The 23,321-nt window shown below is 41.2% G+C and overlaps 1 protein-coding gene across 1 annotated transcript in view; it reads left to right on the top strand.

Moving 5' to 3' along the window:
• The window catches only part of LOC145398631 (cytochrome P450 2L1-like), a 169,265-nt gene extending 148,576 nt beyond the window's left edge, over window positions 1-20,689 (top strand). Inside the window, exons 9-10 of the mRNA XM_080271440.1 lie at window positions 7,925-8,069; window positions 20,444-20,689. Coding sequence (XP_080127566.1) covers window positions 7,925-8,069; window positions 20,444-20,628 — 330 coding nt within the window. The 3' untranslated portion in view covers window positions 20,629-20,689. The remainder of the gene's footprint in view (window positions 1-7,924; window positions 8,070-20,443) is intronic.
• Window positions 20,690-23,321: the final 2,632 nt, after the last annotated feature.

The raw sequence follows: 23,321 nt of genomic DNA, 5'->3' as shown, positions 1-23,321 counted from the left end.
TGAGGCTCAGGCGCTTGCGTCTGGGGTTCCCTGGCTATAGGCAGATTATTGGCGCAGAGCCAGACCCGTGTACCCACTGTCTAGCTAGTTCTATGGAGCCGCTCATTCACTATCTGCTTCACTGCCCTGCCACTACCATGCTTAGGCCTCAACCTGCCACAGCACTGGCATGGTCCGGAGATGACTCTATGGATGCTGCTGGCATTGTCACCCGCGCTTCCCTCAATATTCTACTCCAAACGGTCAGGGACTACCCTCCCCCTCGATAATTCAAGTTTGCGCCTCATGTGCACCTCTGACGGGCTCTCTTGTTTGCCTGTGTCCCCACCATAGGGTGGGGCAAATATCCGAACAACAACAACGTGTCACGTGTGCTCTACTGTCGTGGAAGCTTCTAAAACACTGTATGTCTGTGTGTATGTACTGCTTCCGGTGCATGATCAACATTCCTTCACTTAAAGAGTTGCAAGCTAATTTCCCGTTCCCACACCTTGTCTGGTGCTGTCTATCTATCTATCTATCTCTCCATCATGCTTTCTGTTATGATTTGTATTTATAATATGGAGTCCTGACAACCATTCAAAACTATATACATCCACCTACCATCTACCAACCTCATACACTTCATCACTTTACTCTTATTCTCATTTACTTTCAATTTCCTCCTTTCACACACCCTTCCAAACTACTCTACCAACTGTCTCAATCTCTCCTCTCAATCAGCCACCACCGCAGCAGCATCTGCAAACAGCAGATGCTTCAAATTCCACTCTCCACCATCAACATTCACCAGACTCAGATCTCCACCTAAAACTCTTGCATTCACCTCCCTTACAACACCATCCATATAAATATTAAACAACCAAGGCGACATCACACATCCCTGTCACAGCCCCACTCTCACGGGAAACCAATCACTCACAGCATTTCCAACTCTTACACACGCTCTACTATTTGCATAAAAACTTTTCACCCCTTTTAGTAATCTACTATCAAGTCCACACAATCTTAAAACAGTCCACAAAGCCTCCCTAACAATTCTATCATATGCTTTCTCTAAATCCATGAATGCCCAAAACATATCCTTCCCTTTTGCTAAATACTTTTCACACACTTGTCTCACAGTGAACACCTGATCCACGCATCCCCTCCCTCTCCTAAAGCCACACTGCTCATTACCAATCACTCCCTCCGTACCCTTTCTAACTCTCATAATTAACACTCTGCCATACACCTTACCTACAACACTCAACAGACTTATACCCCTAAAGCTAGTACATTCATACTTATCACCCCTGCCTTTATACAACGGGACCACACAAGCACTTGCCCAGTCAATTGGCACCAAACCTTTCACAAAGCACACATTCAACAATCTTACTAACCAGTCAACAATAGTCACTTCACCACCCTTCAGGCATTCCACAGCACACCCATCTATACCTGCAGCTTTCCCTGTTTTCATCTCCCTTACTGCCTTCTCCACTTCCTCCTTGGTGATCAAAGAATCATTCAACTCTCCCAAAACACAGTTATTCCTTGCACCCTTCCATCCGCCACAATCTCAGCCACCCTTTCCTCCTTTACATTTAACAATCTTTCAAAATACTCTGCCCATTTCTTCCTTACTGCATCCATCTCAGTTAACATCCTTCCATCCTCTGCTTTTACTCGCCCAGACTCTCCCTTTTACACCCTTTTAACCTCCTTCCAGAACATTTTCTTATTCTGTTGAAAATTCTCAGTCAACCGCCTACCCCACCTCTCATCTGCTGCCACTTTAGCATCACGCATAGCCCTTCTCGCCCTATTCCTCTTTTCCTCATACCTTTCATATGACACCTCATCCTTCCTCTACAGCTACATTTCATATGCACGTCTCTTCTCAGCCACAGCCATCCTTACTTCCTCGCACCACCATTCACTTCCTTTTCTTACACCACCACCCACACATCTCACACCACACACCTCTTCTGCATGCCCCACCACAGCACTCTTAAACAACTGCCATTCCTCCTCCACACTGCCATTTTCCTGATCTTTCACTGCGTTCCACTCGTCTTTCAATTTCTTCTGATACTCTATGTTTTTCTCTCTTTCATCCAACTCACTTTCAAAACCTCCCTGCCACACCTAACCCTCCTAGCTCTCACCCATCTCTTACCTACTCTTAACTTTCCCTCCACCAGGTAGAGGTCAGACATACCTCCACCCTCCCCTCTCAGAACTCTCACATCCAACAATCTTCCTATTACATTCCTAGACACAACCACATAGTCCATCAATGCTTTATCCACAACCATTCCACCCTCCTGTCTCACCCATGTGTACTTATAAATATCTTTCTTCTCAGACAGAGTATTTCCAATAACCATCTCTTGCTCAACGCACATCCCTATCACTCGTTCCCCATTTTCATTTCTTCCAGGCACACCATGGATACCAACTACACCTTCAACTGCTACATTTCCCACTCTAGCATTCAGATCTTCCATCATTACCACATTCACATTCGCTCCAAAACTCTGCAGACACTCATCAACATCATTCCAGAATGACTCCCTCTCTTCTTCATCCCTTTCACTACCAAGGCCATATGCACCCACAAACACCCACAACTCACGTTCAAATTTCTTTCACCGACATCAGTCTCGATGACACTTCCTTCCATTCAGTCACACACTCCTGTACTTCCGGACTCACTAACAAGGCCACACCTTCTCTTGCCCTTCCTCTATCAACACCAGACAATCTTCCAATCACACTTCCAAACAGAGACTCACCCTTCCCTTCCATCTTCGTTTCACTCAAAGCTAACACATCCAACCTTCTTCTCACAAACATTCTCCCAATTTCCTCCCTTTTAGCCTCAATCGTACTACATCCATGCACATTAATTGACCCAATCTTCAGGGTACGGGGATAACTCAATCCCCTATCCCTTTCTCTGGCCTGTCTCTTTTAGGAACTAAAAAACAGAGGAGGGGGTCCCTAGTCCCCTCACCCCGCCCCTTTTAGTCGCCTTTTACGACACGCAGGGAATATGGTGGCGGTATTCTTCCTAACTCAACCTAGCCACAGAGTAGTAGTTACACTCCATAGTGTGGCCAGATTGTGTCCCCCCCGCCACAGGGGGGGACACAGTAATAACATTTACAACATTTACAATGAGATAATGAAACACAAAAGAATGAAAAAAACAAGCAACCTGGTAATACCCTGAACAATTACACTAAAGTCTGGGAACAACCTTGCCAGACAAAAGAAACAAAATCATACAAAAAGAGATAACTAAACTGCACTCGACTGACACAAATATTATACAATAAAAACAATACTTGCAATTGGTTGTTGATACGAAGTGAAAAGATGTTCAGAAATATATACAACACACAAAATACTGCTTCTCCTCCCTCTCTGATCTCCAGTCCAAACACTCCCTCTCAATGCCAATCCCACAAAAACTCTCTCTCCAATTTTTTTATGGACAGAAGTCAAGCCACTCCCTCACCGCACAATGCTGACGATCTAGGGGGACAGTCGAGGTGGTAGCATATAATAAAAAGCTCTAAGGTCGGCTAGACATACCTCCTACCCCCTGATAATCAGCACTGGTCTTACATCCCCACCCTGGTCAGCTGCCCAGAGCAGATCATAGAGGGTGAAATATGTCGTTGCTCCGAGCTGGTGCAACCGGGTGTGAGCGCTGAGAGCCAGGAGGTGTCTATAGGAGGCTACGTCTAGCCGATCCTTAAGGTCGATAATGGGAGGGCGAGATGGGGTGCCCTCCTCTGTCTGAGGAGGGGGGGGGACTCACCGACTTCCTCCTCGGCCGAGGAGCCGGTCGACGTTTCCTCGGCCATGGAGGCGATGTCAGTTGAGTCCCGCTCCTCCTCAGACATTGCTGGCAGCTGGTGTACTTCCGCCATGGTCGTATCGTTGGTCAGGATCGGGTCCAGGTTGTTAACCTGAGAGGCCGTCCTTCAGTTGAGAGGGGCCTCCAGCCTAAGCCTCTTCCTCAGAGCCTGGCGAGGAGCTGCCGGTCAAGGCTGGCAAGCCCAACGCTCCCGTCCCCAAGGGACTGTGTGCACATCGTGGGCAGAGCACTCAGGGATGACAAGGTTAGGCAGCCCATTCTCCTTGAAGATCTTAGGTAGAACACGCAAGGCCCTCTTATCACCCCCACAAAACACCTTCGCCATCACAATGCACATCTCGATGACTTCCAAACACCCCGGATCCCTGGGCTGGTGCCGACAAACCGTGGGATGCCGCCGTGCATAGGCCGAGACCTGCACGACAGCCCTTCCCGGTCTGGTGACGTCCCTAGCCAAAGGACCCTTGGGTGTTCCAAAGAGGGAAAACTCGACCGTCTCGTCATCACTGAGGGAGCGCTGGAAATGCCGTGGATTTGGTTAACAATCACCTGATGGTGAACAAAATATCAGTGCCAGTGTCCTGGCGTTTGATAAAACCGTACCCCGCCTGAATGTAAAACCACACCACAGCACCTCTGATCTTCAGCTGGGCCGTAGAAGGCCTAGGCCTGTTGTCTGCCCCCCCCCCCTCAATGGGTCGTGAGCAGCAGCAGGAGAGGTTGAAGCAGTAGCAGGATCGGCACGTCTGGACTCTTCTATGGTTCATCGCTCTTTCCTCTCTCTGCATTCAAAATTCTCTGCCTTATATACCCTCCGACTGCGTGCACGCGTCAACACGCAGCTGGAGACCAGACGAGAAATATACAGAAAAGAGATAAGCAAATTAATCTCTCCCCCATACTCCAAACGCTATAAATATCGCTGGTGAATACAAATCTTTATATAGCCAGTTTAAGTTCCATCGTAAGTTACTGATATTATAAACAATTTTAGTCACACCCACGTTGAGGGAGCAAACAGAATTAACTAAGGCTTTATGTGTGTGTACGCACTAAACAGGCAACAACATGAGCGAGTGCATGTGCGAAGATGCTGGCTTACACAGCATCGACGCACATACACACACGTCCAGCGACACGCATGCACTGTACATACATACACGCACAATATACTGTACATAAAAATATATATACATTCTTACACACGGAACAATATATACAATATATATATATATATATATATATATATATATATATATATATATATATATATATATATATATTATATATATATATATATATATATATATATATGAAGAGGATCACCAGGCAGAACACAATCATCGTAGTGAAGTTAGGGTCTTTATTTGCTGACGTTTCGGAAAATGCTTATTCCATCTTCAGAGTAAAATCTACAATCGAGAAATAGACACAGTTCAGATTTTTGTATCTTTTATCGATCAAAACAAGATTAAAAACATGACTGTACATAAACGAAGTCCATTAAAATACTGCGTTCGTAAACCGATAAATAATTAAATCTAAAATGAAGGGGGTAGGAATAAGAAAGCGAAATGTATCTGTAAAATAATAAGTGAAATACTGTAAAAAACTTACCTAGTGTGGAAAATAAAACAGTTCACAGGAAGTCATGTCACTGAATGAAGGGTTAAAGCGATATTGGTACAAAGTTTCCATAATGGGAAGGTCTGTCTCATTGCTGCTGCCACCAACAACTGTGAAGAGGGAATGACCATCCTTTCTCTCATCCCCACTTCACAGTTCTTGTTGGTAGCAGCAATGACACGGACCTTCCCATTATGGAAGCTTTGTACCAATATCGCTTTAACCCTTCAATCAGTGACACTGCTTCCTGTGAACTGTTTTGTTTTCCACACTAGTTTTTTTTTTTTTTTTTTTAAGTATTGCAATTATTATTTTACAGATATGTTTTGCTTTCTTACTCCTACCCCCTTCATTTTAGATTTAATTACTTACTGGTTTACGAACGCGGTATTTTAATGGACTTTGTTTATGTACATTCATGTTTTTAGTCATGTTTTCATCGACATAGGATGTAAAAATCTTAACTGTGTATATTTCTCGATTGTGGATTTTGCTTTGAAGATGGAATAAACATTTTCCGAAACGTCAGCAAATAAAGACCCTAATTTCGCCACGATGTTTCTGTTCTGCCTGGTGATCCTCTTCCTATTACGTCTGCGATTTCCACGCTCCAAGTCTCTCTCTCTCTCTCTCTCTCTCTCTCTCTCTCTCTCTCTCTCTCGTATATTTAGCCTCCTTCAGCCAGGGGATGGATTTTCTTCATTTTTTTTTTTTTTTCAGAGATCCGGAGGATTTTGATAAGAACTGGAGATACCATTTGCACTGACGCAGCTAGAAACATTGTCCAACAACTAATAAAAGTGAAAATACATTAATTGGACTAAAGGGAATAAATATTTATTTATGTTTGGCATAGGTCTGCAGGAGGCTTTAGGAGAATAAGGTAAGAGGCGCAAGTGGAAATCTTTTCACTTTAATTCGGTCTTTGCTTTCCATCTTTCTATCTTGAATGGTGAGTTATGACGATAGAATAACGCTACAATATGATGCTTGTCACACAGTAGTGCTATGAAAATGATCTGTTGCGACTGTGCTGCCTTGTTCTGTTACTGAGACACGGGAAATGCACTAAGTCTCCGCCAAGTGAATGCGGACCGACTACTGTATAGGGTGTTCTAAACCACAAGATCACTATTGTCTTTTCACCTTAACTTGACATAGATTATCGTCCTTTTGCAACTTAAAGAGGGAAAAAGGCAATACTACGGCTCTACATCCTTTCCACAGCATTTATTCGTGACTGGCTTCATATTTTAATGTATATGTCTTGGCACACCACAACATTCAAGACGGAGAGATGGCATGAAAGCCCGACAATTCGTATGAGTTCGATCGCTGATTTTTTTTTTTTTCTTTTAATCATGTGATCCACTAAGCGATGTAGACTGGTCAGCCACAGTTCGTCTTTCCAGTCCTTGCTATCCTTTGACTATTTTATTTAACTTAGGTGAGATTTTTCACACTGGAGGGTTTAGCTACAGCCTTCCTCAATCCTTTAAGTGGCAGGGGGAGCTCTCCTAAGTTGAACTAGATGATGCAAAGATAAAAGAAAAATACAGCACCAGATCGAATGTGTAAAATGTGCTGCACAACGACTGCCTAGCCTCGAGCCCCTACACCTCGACTGGATAACAACGGATAGGCTTTTACCGTTTAATTATAATAAGTAAACTGTAAGGTATAATGTAGGTGTTCGGGGCTTTTTCTAAACATGGTAAGAAGTGCATGTGGAAATTTAATGATAGTATCATTATAGTGAGTCCGTTTTCGCTTTGACGGAAGTGATCCACTGCCACAACTCGAGTACAAAGTCGTGGTTGCATAAAATTCGACAAGCCTTAGTTCTGAGGTAGGAACAACTTACCTTGGTTACTATAACTGGTTTGTTTTCATCCGACAGAACTGAACCATTCCCAGAACATGAATACTAAGTAATGGTTCCACGAAATTCGATGATTCTTAGCTATGAACGATCCGTCAATCTCCTTGATTATTAGTTAAATTACCTCTCAGATATGACTGGTCATCAACTGAGCTGAAGGACGTCAGATATCTTCAGTGAGATAATACACGCAATTGTCGACTCGACCTACCATTCTGACTATATTTAGCCAACTGAGAAGGTAGTGTTTAAGGATCTCGTCAGGTTAGAGGGGGGGGGAGACGCTACAGTCAAATCCATCTTTCAGTCTGACTGCATTTGCCTATCAACTGAGCTAGAATGGGTTAGAGATCTCTGTCAGTTTAGAAAAAAAAAATGTCTTACTGTCAAATCGACCCTCCTGTTTGACTAAATTTGGCCATCAACAGAACTGAAAGTTCGTCCCATTAGAAACAAACTCACATGTAAGGTGACCTGCATCCGCCATGATGGGGGTAAAGAAATGGGCTTGATAAACACCGTCTTTACTTTATGCACAGGGTACCGTGATAAACAGTGCCACCGTCTTCATCCATCACAACTCACTCCACTGGGACAACCCTGACCAGTTCCGTCCTGAGCGCTGGCTGGACGACGATGGAAAGTTCTCCCTAAAGAAGGATGGATTTTTGCCTTTTGGTGTCGGTGAGTGCTCATAGTTTTGTTATAGAATTTTGTAACTAATAAATTCGCTCTACACAAGGATGACATATTAATTTTCAGTAATGGTAAATTTTCTTATCACTACCATAGAAAGGGAGGTTGTAAGAATTATGCGCAACCTTTCATGAACAGTAATGCCACGTGCCAGACAATGAAAACATCCAAATGTTACAACACGTACCGACCGAATCTAAATTACGGTCCCTATTTCAGTTCTCGATGCGAATAGGTTTGAGGTAAGCAGATCATGTCTAAAATATCTGTGGTCAACTAGGAAATCAGACCCGGGGTCTCTCAGCTGAAAGCCAAGTACGTCTCCAGTGAAGCCACTAGCACCCCACATCTTGGTGACAGGAAAATGAGAGTAAAAGTAGATGATGAATATTCCAATTTCCAATTAATTAACGCCAGCGTGCTGCAGGGATCAGTTCTGGCGCCAACCCCATTTCTGGTTCATATTAATGATCTCTTATCTGTCACCCACAATCCCATTCACTCATATGCAGATGACTCAACACTACATAGTTCATTCACACTCAGACATTCATTTACAAAGTCTAATATCTCCACCTCTCAACTCAGTACTGCCATCTCCATAAATCAAGATCTATCTACAATCAGTGAATGGGGACAAAACAACTTTCTCTCTTTTAATGCTTGTAAAACTAAATATATACAGTTTACTAATAGACAGATATTGCCAGATTCGTACATTACCTTCAGTGCTACTAATATTCCCATCTCCAAAAGTATTGAAATTCTTGGCATCTCGCTTAACAGTGCCCTCAGCTGGGCCTCTCATGTCAGATCACTTGCTAAAACCGCCTCAAAGAAACTTGGATTATTGTACAGAGTCCGTAACTTCTTCGCTGATGAGCAGTTAGCTATAATTTATAAGTCATGTGCACTCTCAGCTTGAATATTGCTCACCCTTGTGGAATGGTTGTGGAGAGGTTGCATTAAGACAACTAGACAAAATTCAGAACAAAGCTGTTAGAATCATTAACAACCCTGCCATTACATATAAACTACCTCCCCTGCAAGTAAGAAGGAATGTTGCCTCCCTTGCATTATTTTACAGATATTTTTTTGGCAAATGCTCAGACGAAATTGCGTCCATGGTGCCACCTCTCCATGCCTTCCCTCATGCTACACGGGCATCTGGTAGCGCTCATGACTGGAATGTCGCTCAGCCATATTGCAGAACTTCTGCCTATCAGAATTCTTTCATTCCCCGAATTGCATCTCTCTGGAACTCGCTTCCCCAGAGTTGTTTCCCACCAAATTTCAACCCACAACTGTTCAAGTCTAACTGTTACAGATATTTTATGAACAGAGGACACCAGCAATCTGGTGTATGGATTATTATTTTTTTTTACTCATTTGTTTTTCCTTCCTCCATTCTGTTATTTATATAAAAAAAAAAAACATATAGCAAGTAAAATGTTTATTGTGGTACTTTAATACTGAAGCTAGAGACAAACATTTTAAAAGTTCATCAGTGATATCTGGTTGAATGAACACTGGAGGGGAGGGGAGACAGTCAAAAGTTGCATTTGATGAATTACCATATCATCACATGTGTATGCTTACTATTTACCCTATCCAAGTGGTAACATCACTTAGCTGGCGTCAGGCATTACTAATAAGAATAAAACTGACTTAGGCTATACTGGGAAAGAAAATGTGGGTGTTACCAAACTGGCCTGTGTACGCGGTTTATACTACCAGGAGTACAGTGTATGATGGGAGTGTGCAGACATACTGACCGAGGTGTGGCGTGTAGGAAATTTTGGTGTTGCTCGATGGATGTGCATGTACAATGAATGCAACCTAAAGGGTTGTGCAGTGTGTGTGTGTGTGTGTGTGTGTGTGTGTGTGTGTGTGTGTGTGTGTGTGTGTGTGTGTATTTACCTAATTGTGATATACAGGAAATGAGCTACGCTCGTGGGGTCCCGTCTCTGTTTCTCACTAAGTCAAATTTAGCTTTAAACTCATATAAGTTTTTGGACTGGACGATCTCTTTGTCCAGGCTATTCCACAGGTCTGTACATCTATAAGGAAAACTATATTTCTTGATATCCTTCAAGCAGCTTGGTTTCTTCTCTTGTTGCTCTCTTACCCCATAAAAACAGATCTTCTTTGTCAACTTTATCTACTCCCACCATGGTCCTGAACACTGCAATCATGTCGCATCTCTTTCTCCTTTCTTCCAAGGAAGGCAAATTCAGCTTTTGCAGCCTCTCTCTGTACGACAGATCTGCCAGACTGGGGACCATTATGGTTGCTGTTCTCTGTATTCTCTCAATCTTGATTATATCTTTCTTTTTGTGTGGGGGATCAGACTACTGCTGCATATTCTAACCTGGGGCGAATCATGGCCACTATCAATTTTTTCATCATCTCATCCATATAATGAAAAGCTACTCTTATATTAGTTAGGAGTTTATAAGTCTCTCTAACTGCCTTGTTAATGTGTTTTTCCGATGACAAACTGTCCTGGACCAGCACTCCCAAATCTTTCTCTTCTCTCGCTTTTGTGATTGGTTCGTTACCCATCAAATAATTCAATGATGGCCTCTTGGTACTTTTACCCATTTCCAATATTTTACATTTCTTTGCATTAAATTTCATTTCCCACATCCGGCTCCAATCGTGTATCCTATCCAGATCCTCCTGCAACATTTTACAATCCTCCTCAACCTCTACCTTCCTCAAGATCTTTGCATCATCAGCAAAAAGACTTGCATAACTGTTCACTCCATCTCCCATATCATTTACATAAATCAGGAACATTACTGGCGTCAACACCGAGCCCTGAGGGACTCCACTTGTTACTTCCCTCCATTCAGACATTCTATCCTTTATTACTGTCCTCATTTGTCTGTTTCTCAAAAAGTCTCTCATCCATTCCAGGAGGTTTCCCTTCAGTCCTCCTACATGCTCTAGTTTCCACATTAGTCTCTTATGGGGTACCTTGCCGAAGGTCTTCTCCAAATCTAAATACTGTACACACAATCCACCCAACCATCTCTCTCCTGTCGCACTTTATCGCTCTGGAGTAAAAACTCAACAAGTTGGAAACACATGACCTTCCACTTCTAAATCCAAACTGGCTATCAGGCAAAATATTCATCTCGTCCAGATATTATCCATCTATCTTTCAGAATTCTTTCGTACAATTTTGCGACCATGCTGGTTAGGGACACTTGTCTATAATTCAGAAGTTCTTCCCTGTTTTCTCCCTTATAAATTGGTACCACATTTGCCCTCTTCCAATCTTGAGGCACTTTTCCATCTTCCAGAGAACACACAATTAAACTGTGAATCTTATCCGCCAGTTGTTTTCTGCATTCCTTCAGTACCCAATTAGAGATTCCATCTGGTCCTGGGGCTTTCCTTACATCTTGAGTTTCCAGTAATTTATACACTTCCTGTACTTTCACTTTTATATCTTTTATCACTACATTTCTAGTCACTTCCTCCCCTTCCACAAACTCCTTTTCGTTAGTGAAAACTGATTGGAAACATTTGTTCTTTATTTCTTCTTGCATTGCTGCATCTTTATAGACCTCTCACTCTATTTTCATTTTTTTTTTTAATAACAGAACAGTGGAAGGAAAAACTAATGAATAAAAAAAATAATCCATACACCAGATTACTGGTGTCCTCTGTTCATAAAATATCTGTAACAGTTAGACTTGAACAGTTGTGGGTTAAAATTTGGAGGGAAACAACTCTGGGGAATCGAGTTCCAGAGAGATGCAGTTCGGGGAATGAAAGAATTCTGATAGGCAGAAGTTCTGCAATATGGCTGAGCGACATTCCAGTCATGAGCGCTACCAGATGCCCGTGTAGCACGAGGGAAGGCATGAAGAGGTGGCACCATGGACGCAACTTCGTCTGAGCATTTGCCAAAAAAATATCTGTAAAATAATGCAGGAGAGGCAACATTCCTTCTTACTTGCAGGGGACGTAGTTTATTTGTAATGGCAGGGCTGTTAATGATTCTAACAGCTTTGTTCTGAATTTTGTCTAGTTGTCTTAATGCAACCTCTCCACAACCATTCCACAAGGGTGAGCAATATTCAAGCTGAGAGTGCACACGACTCTTATAAATTATAGCTAACTGCTCATCAGCGAAGAAGTTACGGACTCTGTACAATAATCCAAGTTTCTCTGAGGCGGTTTTAGCAAGTGATCTGACATGAGAGGTCCAGATGAGGTCCTTGTTAAGTGAGATGCCAAGAATTTCAAAACTTTTGGAAATGGGAATATTAGTAGCACTGAAGGTAATGTACGAATCTGGCAATATCTGCCTATTAGTAAACTGTATATATTTAGTTTTACTAGCATTAAAAGAGACAAGGTTGTTTTGTCCCCATTCACTGATCATAGCTAGATCTTGATTTATGGAGATGGCTGTACTGACTTGAGAGGTAGAGATATTGGACTTTGTAAATGGGTGTCTGAGTGTGAATGAACTATGTAGTGTTGAGTCATCTGCATATGAGTGAATGGGAGTGTGGATGACAGATAAGAGATCATTAATACGAACAAGGAATTAGGTTGGTGCCAGAACTGATCCCTGCGGCACACCAGCATTAATTGAGTGGAAATTGGAGTATACATCATCTACTTTTACTCTTATTTTCCTGTCACTAAGACATGAAGAAATCAAAGGAACAAAAGACGTTAGTCCATAGCAAGGGAGTTTGGACAGCAGGGAACGGTGCCATACTCTGTCGAAAGCTTTAGAAATATCAAGAGCTACTGCATGAGTTTCTCCATGTAGATCAATTGATTGATGGATGGTATGAGTTAGGAGATTGAGTATGTAAGTGGTGGATCTTTCGTGGCGAAAACCATATTGTCTATCACTAATTAAGTTGTTGGATACAAGATGTTTAACAATGTGCTTATTAAAGTTTCAAATACCTTACCAAGAGAAGATGTGACAGCTATTGGTCTGCAATCAGAGGGCTCAGAGGAACTTCCTTTCTTCGGAATTGGGTGAATATTAGTTTGGTGATTCCTTCCTTTTGTTTGAGTTTGCCATTGACAAATCTGTAAAACAGTTTGGGTTCAACCTTACATTTATCTATTATACCTTTTTCAAAATTCCTTTCTTCCTCTCTACGTATTCTTCTGTATTCATTTCTAGTTCTTTTATATTCTTCCTTTGTTCTGTTGTTACCTCTCTTTCTCCAATTGTTCCACTCCGTGTCTCTCTCTTTTTTTGCTATCATACACCTTCTGTTAAACCACTCCTTTTTCCTGTTTTCTTTCGCGTTTACTCTTGGCACAAATTTCTCCACTCCCGAATTATAGAGGCCTAGAAAAATATCCCACTTCCTCTGTATATCTCTTGTCTCTCAGAATTTTCTCCATTCTGCATTTTCGAAAAATTTTCTCAATCCTGTAAAGTTTCCTTTCCCAAAGTTGTATCTTCCCTGCCTATGGAGCTCGTCTCTTGGCTCCACGTTCCCTGTTATCATCTGGAACTCAATGACCACATGATCACTTTTTCCGATAGGACACCGATATTTCAAGGATTTTATTACATCGGGTTCTTTGGTAAACAGTAAGTCTAGTCTTGCTGGTGTGTCCTCACCTCGGAACTATGTCTCCTCTTTGACCCATTGCAACAACACATTGTTCATTGTTATATTTAATAATGTTGTGCCCCACGAATCTTCGCTGCCTCCTGAGTCCCATTCTTCCCAGTTCACCTCTTTACAATTGAAGTCACCCATTAAAATTATATTGTTGCTTTTCTCAATCATTTTCTGTAAATAACTAGCCATTTCTGACAACATTTCCTGGTATTCATCATCACTCCATGCTCTTGTCTTAGGGGGAACATACACTACTTCCATATCTCTTTGCTGTTCTCTCCAGTTTCTAATTTCATATTTATTGCTTCGGCCCTGCATTTTCCCATTTCCACGGTATCTACATTTATGTTGTTCTTTACTGCTATCATCACTCTGCCTACTGTTTTTTTTCTTTTCTGTCTCTTCTCCACGGTTTGTATTTACCATCTCCCATATGAACATCAATATCATCTCTTAATTTGGTCTCTACAAAGCACATAACATCAGGTTCATGTACCCTCAAAAAATCGTTTATTTCTAGCTTTGCCGATATTAAACCATCAATATTAGTATATACCACCTTCCAATTATTTTTGATGCTTTTTATACTCTCTTTTCTCCTTCTCTCCGCCGGTACCACTTCCTTAATTTCTGATCAATGACTCTACAATAAAACACTGTCTTCTCTTCCTCCGTTCTCTGTTCGTTTTTTACGTTTGCTTCCTTTACTAACGCCTTTATTTTAGCTCTTTCTTCCTCATTTGCATCTCTCCTTATCCAAACATCTTTGAACCCTTTCTTGTCTGATAATTTCCATGTTCTACTGATAATTTCGTTTACTGTTGCCTGAGACTTAAACTTTACCTTCAATGGCCTTGTCTCTCCTTCCTTGTACTTTCCTAACCTAAACACCTCTTCAATCTCTTCTTGAGCTTAGTTATTTTCTTCCATGACTACTGATATTATTTCTTTAACTTTACTCAGTTCTTCTCTTTCTCTTTCTGATCTTATTGTAATATGTTTTTCTTTAACTCCTGAATTTATTACACATTTTTTCTTATCTGCTACATCCGTAACTAAAGATTCTCTACTTCTCAGCACCCTAACCAATTCCCTCTCCACCTTTTCCTTGCTTTGTTGTTCTATAATCTCTTTCAAATTTACATTTCCCTCTTCCTGAATTTTCTTCCACCCCTTACATTGCTCTTTGATTTCTTTAGTGTAATCGTCCTGTATTCTTGATTTGGATTCATACTCATCTAGTTTGCTTTTCATCCTGTCTCTTTCTTCTTCCAACCTCTTATTCTCCCTCTTAAGCTGTTTTATTTCATTTGAGGCTGAGTCATTGCCCACTTTTAATTCAGTAACTTCACTTTCTTGTTCGTCACTACGTGTACAAATTTTTTCCAGTTTATTTCGCAGACTTTTGATATCGTTTTCCTGCTCTAGAGTCCGTTCCTGTAACTCTTGAATTACTGCCCATACCTTTTTTATCTCCTGGATATTCCTCTCCGCTGTTTTCTCTACACCTGCTATTCTTGTTTCTATCTATCTATCTATTGCCAGACGTCTCAATCCCGTTTGGGGTGGCCACAAACAAATCGCTTCCACGTCGTCCTGTCCCCCGCCATTTCACTGCCCTGCTCCCAACTCACACCCCCCTCTCTTATATACATCTCCACCCCATCCCTCCATCTCATCCTCGGCCTCCCCCTCCCTCTTCCTCCCTCCACCTCACTCACATACACTCTCTTCGTCAGTCTTTCACCCTCCATCCTCTGCACATGACCAAACCACCTCAGTGTGTTCCTCATAACACTTCCTATCATATCCACATCCACACCACAACGCTCCTTTATATCCTCATTCGTCAGCCTGTCTCTCCATGTGACTCCACAGGCTCCTCTTAAATAACTCATTTCCACTGCTCTCACTCTTGACTTGTGTCCTTCCAACAACGTCCACGCTTCACTTCCATACGTTAGAGTTGGTATCACAGTACTGTCATGTAGTAACTTTTTCATTTCCATGCTCACTTCCCTGTTTCTTAACACTGCTTTCAAAGAACTAGCAACCTTTCTTCCCTGCTGTACCCTTTCAAGCACTTCACCCTCCAAACCTCCATCCTTACTCATCACACTACCCAAGTACTTAAACGTACTCACATTTTCCAATTCTTCAGCAACTTCACCAATTCTTGTTTGGTTCAACTTAATACTTCCATTTGCCACATCCTCTTCAGAAAAGCCCTCAAAGTCTCTCTCGCCGATTGTAAACAATGCACCGTCCCTTTCCGCCATGAGTCAACCATATGGAGACTTTCTATTTTCACTGAATCTTGTTCTTTTTATGACCGAAACCGCGTTTTTTTTTTTTTTAACTACTGTCCGACGGGACCACCACTCACGCACTCATTAACATAATCACAAATAGGCTGGTCTTCTTTTCGTCTTTGATTCAGCGATTATTTCCCCACGATCCAGGAGAGCTCCGCCTCTGTCGTCGACCTGTGTGTGTGTGTTCTCTTACCCAATTGTTCTTACCCAATTGTATCTTTACAGGAATGAGTCAAGCTCGTACTGTCCCGTGTCTTAAACCATATTTATCGTACATATCCTTAAATTTGTGAATTGTTTTGGCACACACTATTTCATTCGGTAGTGCATTCCATTGATCAATTGCTCTGTTTGGGAAACTGAATTTCCTTACGTCTTTATCACCTCTCTTCTTATGCAGTTTTTTGCAGTGTCCTCTTGCTGATGCTTCTCCATGTGTTAAGTAATCATTTATGTCTATTTTCTCCTTCCCTGATATGCACTTATATAGCATTATCATGTCACCTCTTTTCCTTTGCTCCTGTAGTGTTGGTAGATTCAGTTTATTTAGTCTTTCTTCGTAGCTTAGGTCCCTTAAGCTTGGTATCCATCTTGTAGCGGCCCTTTGAACTTTTTCAATCTGGTCTATGTGTTTTTTGAGATGAGGACTCCAGACTACTGATGCATATTCCAGGGTTGGTCTAATGAATGATGTTATTATCCTTCTTGGCATGTCTTCATTTATGTATGTGAATGCTATTCTCATATTTGCAAGCAGTATATACATGTTCCGTACCTTCTTGCTGATGTGGTCAGCCGGAGACAGTCTGTTATTGATGATCACACCTAGGTCTTTCTCTCTTTCTGATGTGTGTAGGGTTTTATTTCCTAACTTATAATCCCAATCTGGTCTTTTTCCACTTTTACCAAACTTGATTACATGACACTTGTCCACATTGAATTCCATTTACCATGTACTACTCCATTCATGAAGTTTATTTATTTCTTCTTGTAGCTCTTTACAAGAGTCTGTGTTAGTAATTCTCCTTTGTATTTTTGCATTATCTGCAAACATATTGAGATAGCTCTCATTTCCAGTGCTACTGTTTATATCATTTATATACACTAAAAACATGATTGGTGCCAGCACTGAACCCTGTGGTACTCCACTAGTCACTTCTTTCCATGATGAGTAGTTTTCTCTTAGTATTGTTCTCATTTCTCTTTTTATGAGAAAGTCTTGCATCCAACAAAACAGTTTGCCTCGAATTCCTCCTTGATGGTAGTTTCCATAAAAGTCTTTGGTGTGGTACTGTGTCAAAAGCTTTCTTGAAATCTAAATAGATACTGTCCACCCATCCTTCCCTTTCCTGTATTGTGTTTGTTACTCTGTCATAGTAGCTCAACAGATTAGTAACACATGATTTTCCTTTTCTGAATCCAAACTGTCTTTCTGTTATCATACTGTTTTCTTCTAGATGATTTACCCAAGCTTTTCTTATAAGCTTTTCTAATACCTTGCTTACAACACTGGTCAGTGATACTGGTCGGTAGTTGAGTGGATTTTGTCTATTTCCTTTCATGAATAAGGGGACAATATTTGCTTTTTTCCAAATATCAGGTAGTTTACCTTGACTCAAGGATTTCTTGAAAATTAAAAATAATGGTTTACCTAACTCCTTTGCACATTCTCGTAGTACCCAACATGAAATTTCATCAGGACCACTTGCTTTTCCTCTGTCTAATCTACTTAACTCCTCCTGTATTACTTTTTCTGCTATTTGTATATCTGGTAGTATGTGTGGACATGCATGTTTCACATAGTCCCTCTCAAAAATTTTTTCTTCTGTAAAAACTAATTGGAAATTCTTATTTAGTGCTTCACAAATATCCTTCTCTTGTGTATAAGTGATTCCCTCGTCCGTAATGGATTGTATTATATCTTTTACTTTGGTTTTTGCTTCTGATATAGCTGTAAAACAGCTTTGGTTGATCACTACTTTTATTTATTATATCCTCCTCAAACTGTTTTTGGGCTTCCCTCCTTATTCTTGTATAATCGTTTCTTGCCTGTTTGTAATTATTATACACCCTTTCACTATTATGTCTTCTGTATCTATTCCACAACAAATCTCTTCTTTCTTTTGATTTTTTACATTCTGTATTGAACCATTTCTGTATTTTCTTATCTGCTTCTTTGTGCTGTGGGATGTACTTCTGGACTCCTATTTCATAAAATTCACAGAATTTTTTATATACAGCATTTAAATCTTGTCCTCTAAGCTCAATTTCCCAATCAACTTCTAAGAAATACTTCTTTAGGTCTTGATAATTTCCCTTTTTATAGTTTAGGCTCTTTTTGTAACTGTCATTGCTGTTTACTATGTCATATGCTATCCTGAAGTTATAATTTAGTACTGCATGATCGCTTTTGCCGAGTGGAGGGTAATATATTAAACTGTCAATATCATTTTCTTGCCTAGTAAATATTAGATCTAGCACTGAAGGTACATCAAGTCCTCTTTTTCTGGTGGTTTCCCTCACATGTTGCGTTAGGAAGAACTCTTGTACGAGATCCAGGAGCTTTTGGTCCCAACAGCTTTCTTGGCTAATTATGTCTAGAGTATTCCAATTTATATTTGTATTGAAATCCCCAGTTAGTATAATTCTTTCTGATTTCTCTTCCATTTTATGTAGTAATGATCTTAAAGTCTGAATTGTACTCTCTGCCAGGTCCTCATATTCATCTCTTTCCCATGTGTTTGATCTGGGTGGCATGTACAAATTGGCTACAATTACTTTACCTTCAGATGTGTTGATCTCTACTGCAATCAGTTCTACTTGTGATGGTATATCTAGTTTTATTTCATTGACTTTTAGATTTTTCTTAGTTAATATTATAATTCCTCCTTCTTTTTTTACATTTCTGTCTGTTCTCCATATATTGTATTCCTCTAAGTTTAGTATGTCATTGGATATCCTTGGTGTTAATTTTGTTTCAGTTAGGCATATTATTTGTGGTTCATTTTCTCTGACAATCATTCATCTCTAGTAATTTAGATACCATTCCATCCACATTTGAGTACATCAACTTTATCATCTTGTTTATATACTTGTCATGACATGGTTCTACTACCTTCCTACTTTTTATTCCATCCTGTTTGTGTACCACTTTCGTATCTGCAATCCTATTACTTTGTAAAAAAATTTCTTCTTCTCCTCTTCTGATCTTCCCTCATTTTTTGTTTTTGCTTCCTCCCTTTTCTCTTTCAGTAATTCCAGTTCCTCTTGTGTTAGGCATCTTTTTATCCATACATTTTTGAACTCCTCTTTTTCCATAAGATTCTTTGCATTTTTTAGTATCTCTTCCACAGTGTTTACTCTCTGGAAAGTCACCTTTAGAGGTCTTGTCTTGCTTTTCTCATATTTCCCTAACCTTTTGTGTTCCTCTATGTCTTTACTACAGATTTCCTCTGATACTTCCTTCAGTAAGCTCATTACATTTGCCATCTCCTTTTTGTCTCTTGTGATCATGTTTTTTACTTCTTCCTCTTCTATACCAGTGATTACTATAGATTTGTTTATATCTACTGAATCTCTGACTAACTTTGGATTGTTTTGGATTATTCTTTTCACTTCCTTTTTAATGCTTTTTTCCTCCACCCTTGTTTCTAAGTCTTTCTTTACTTTCACCATTTCAGCATACGTGGTTTCCACATCATTTTTGTAGCTTTGCACAGCTTCATTCACCTGTGTTATCTTCTCCTCAATATCACTGCTTTGGTCAATAAGAATGCTTACTTGCCTAATTGTCTCTGTGTCATTTTTTAACTCTTCCATAACACTCTCGTGATTGACTACTGTACTTGCCATTTCACTCATTTTCTTCCTAAGTGTACTCAATTCCACTGTTAGTTCACTGATGGTTGTGTCTTTCTTATTGGCCTCCCTTCCTAGTTTTTCTATTTCTTCCTTTTGCAAGTGCATCTGCTTCTTTATTTCATCAATTTCATTTTTGAAAGCCATTTCTAGTTTGTGTGTGTGTGTTCATAGGTATAGTCAGGGAAAAATTTCATCTATTATTCCACTGTGTTTGCTACACATTTGGGACATGTCCATTTTCCCCCATGACACATCAGGTCAAAAGAGATCTATGGACACAGAAACATACCAAGCCTCTCTGAGCTTAGCGATATTTGCACCAGAGAAAACTGAGAATCAAAAGAGGTGCAATGTTAGACAAACTACTTTTCCTGTGTTTATTGTATAGTGAGAAAGTGTTTGCTAAAACACTCTCCATTTCCACGCCACCTCAGCAAACGTGAGTGTGTGGGTAAGGCTGTGGCAAGCCGGGAGCTGTTTATCCTCTCCGTAACACTGCTACACACATGCAAATTTTCCATCTTTTCAAATGTCCAGTCTAAGCCTTCTCTTTCATCCCCAGGCAAGCGTCAGTGTGCGGGAGAGGCTTTGGCACGCATGGAACTGCTAATCTTTTCCACTACACTGCTCCAGAGTTTAAACTTCGCCATCCCGCCTGGCAAGACGCTCAGCCTCAAGCCTGAACCTGGAAATCCGTTCTTCCGTCGCTACGTGCCACAGGACCTGCTGATCACCATTAGGAGTTAGAGGGAAAGGGTCTCTCTCTCTCTCTCTCTCTCTCTCTCTCTCTCTCTCTCTCTCTCTCTCTCTCTCTCATTAATCTCACTGGGTCTGAAGCCATATCTTCATATTACTCTTGCCGTCTCTAGACGATATGATGTAGTTTTTGATACACTGTTTGAGCTGGAGGAGTTATATACTCATAACCTCCATTTACTCCTTTATTACAAGAAGTCTTCTCCAAACTGAATAAAATCAACTGGTGCTACCAAAAGTGCTTTCCTTTGACTATCTCATGTACTACCCTACATGCCCTTTACATAACTCACAACGTATCCTCACTACGTCACAGGGGTTCAAGCCAGCAAGGATGCGGCCAGAAACCTTTACCCCCCTACCTTGAGGTGGACCTATTGAGGGGAGGCGTAACATGGGCTCTGCCAGCATAGTTTTGGGGGCTGGGATGGGATGCAACTCGGATCTGTGCTAGAAGATACAGAGCATTGTGGTTTCCAGGCTGCCGTTTCTGCCCAACAGAGAGGGGCCCGAACCCGGGAGTAGCGCTTCTCTTCCCTATTAGCGGGTGTATAACGGTGGTACAGTTACAATGCCAAGGTGTGATTGAAGGGTGTCCCTATAGCTGTCCAGGCAGGGCACCCGGAGGCCAGTGCCACAACTACTGGGCATGGCTTGTGAGCTATGGGTCACAGGTTTCATGCCTGGACTTGACTGTGCGGGTGGGCGGGGTCTGTCGTCTGGCTCTCCCTATATTTAATTCTAATGAATTTGGCAAAAAAATTAGGTTAACCAAAAGCCTGTCAAAACTAAATCACCTGGGGGAATCATGATGGCATCTTGGAATATGGGTAGTTTGAAATGGTCGAGGCAATGAGTAGGAGGTGGGTGCATGTTGCCTGTGTACAGGAGGTTAGATACTGTATAGGGGAAGATCAGCCAGAATGACTGTCGGGAGAGATTGTTGGTACAAGATATTTTGGCAGAGAAAGGCAGATGGATATGGTGGTGTGGGTGTGCTGGTTAATGGAAATTGTGTGGAATATGTCATGAATGTAATGAGGGTGAGTGAAAGGATTATAGTGGTGAAAATTTTGATCGGTAGGGTCACATTTTCTCCTGTATCGGCGTATGCTCCACAGGCTGGCTTGGATGATGTAGAAAAAGATAGATTCTGCAATGGCTTAATATGTGGTAAGTGGTATGGGAGATGATGAGACTGTAGTTTTGGGAGGGGACTTAAATGTTCATGTAGGTGAGGCAGCTTAAGGATATACGAGTAAAGGGATACATGGGGGATGCACATATGGTACGAGAAATGAGGAAAGAGAAAGACTGAGTTTGGGAAGGCAATGAACATGCTTGAGTGCAACATTCATTTTAGGAAGAGAGAGAGGAGGCTGAGTACACACGAGTCTGGGGGAAATAATAGACAGAGGGACTATTTCCTGGTCAGGAAGGCTGATAGGAGGTTGGTGAAGGATGTTAATGTTACATGGTGCGAAGAGTAAGTGCAGCAACACAGATGATTGATACGTGACATTGAGCTGATGGAGTGGATGATGAAAAAGAGGACCTTTGCACTTCGGAGGAAAATATGGAAGTTGAAAAACCAAGCAGTAAGGGATGCCTTGTACAGCGAGATGAGTAGACTGGTGAACAGGGTGTTGTAAACTGAAGTGTTAATGAACAGTACAGAGCTCTCGAGAAAAATCTACTGAGAGTTACTCATTTAGTGTGTGGATGAACAAGCCCCCCCCCCAAGACATAAAGTAACTTGATGGTGAGATGAGGATGTAGAAGCTCCAGTTAGGGAAAAAAACAAGGCTTTTCCGGGAATGGCAAGTAGTGATAATAATGAGGAATACTCGTACTTGTCTGACCAAGCATCGGGCTTGAAAAGAGGTATACAAGGCAAATTCTGAGTCTCAGAGACTCGTACTGAATACCCTAAATAGTGTGGAAAGTAAGAATATGATATTTATGGTGGCAAATCATATGAAGAGGGAAAGTAGGGCTATAATTGCTGAGCAGAGTGTGAAGGATGATGCAGAAAAGGTAATGGCGAACAGTAAGGATATTAAAGACGCCTGGAGAGAGCATTATAACCAGTTGCCGAATGAGGAGTTTGACTGGAACAAGGAAAGTTTGGAGTCAGCAAACGCAGTGTTTGGTCCTTGACCTTTGATTGATGCTACTACCGTGAGCAGGGTAATAGGCAGGATGCAGGTGGGGAAGGCAGCAAGTGTGTCTGGGTTCACTGCTGAAATGCTGAAGGCCTCAAGAGATGTAGGAGTGGGGTTACTTGTGTACAAGGCGAAGTGTGATGCCCTGGAAGGAGGAAATTATAGAGGCATAAAACTTTTGGACCACATAATGAAGGTAATGGAGAGAGCTCTAGAAGGTATGGTCAGAGAAAGAGTGAATATTATGAGATGCAATTTTGGTTTATGCCAGGCAAAGGGACCAATGATACCAAATTTATGGTTTGACAGCTTCAGGAAAATAAAGAAGAAAGAAAAGGGATCCTTTTTTTTTTTTTTTTTTTTTTTGAGAAGTATTTTGACAGAGTCCCTAGGGAGGTGGTGAGTGGACAATGAGATAGCTTGGGACCGAGAAGTGGCTGGTTAGAGTGGTTATGGGTGTGTATGCGGGTGCTCAAATCCAGGTGAAAATGAATGGAGAGTGATGAGATTCCCGTGAAT

This window comes from Coenobita brevimanus, chromosome 46, assembly GCF_032717465.1.
Source record: "Coenobita brevimanus isolate Jiangsu-jjx chromosome 46, ASM3271746v2, whole genome shotgun sequence".
NCBI lineage: Eukaryota > Metazoa > Arthropoda > Malacostraca > Decapoda > Coenobitidae > Coenobita > Coenobita brevimanus.
Note: the sequence above shows the minus strand (reverse complement) of the source record. Positions and strands in the feature narration are given on the sequence as shown.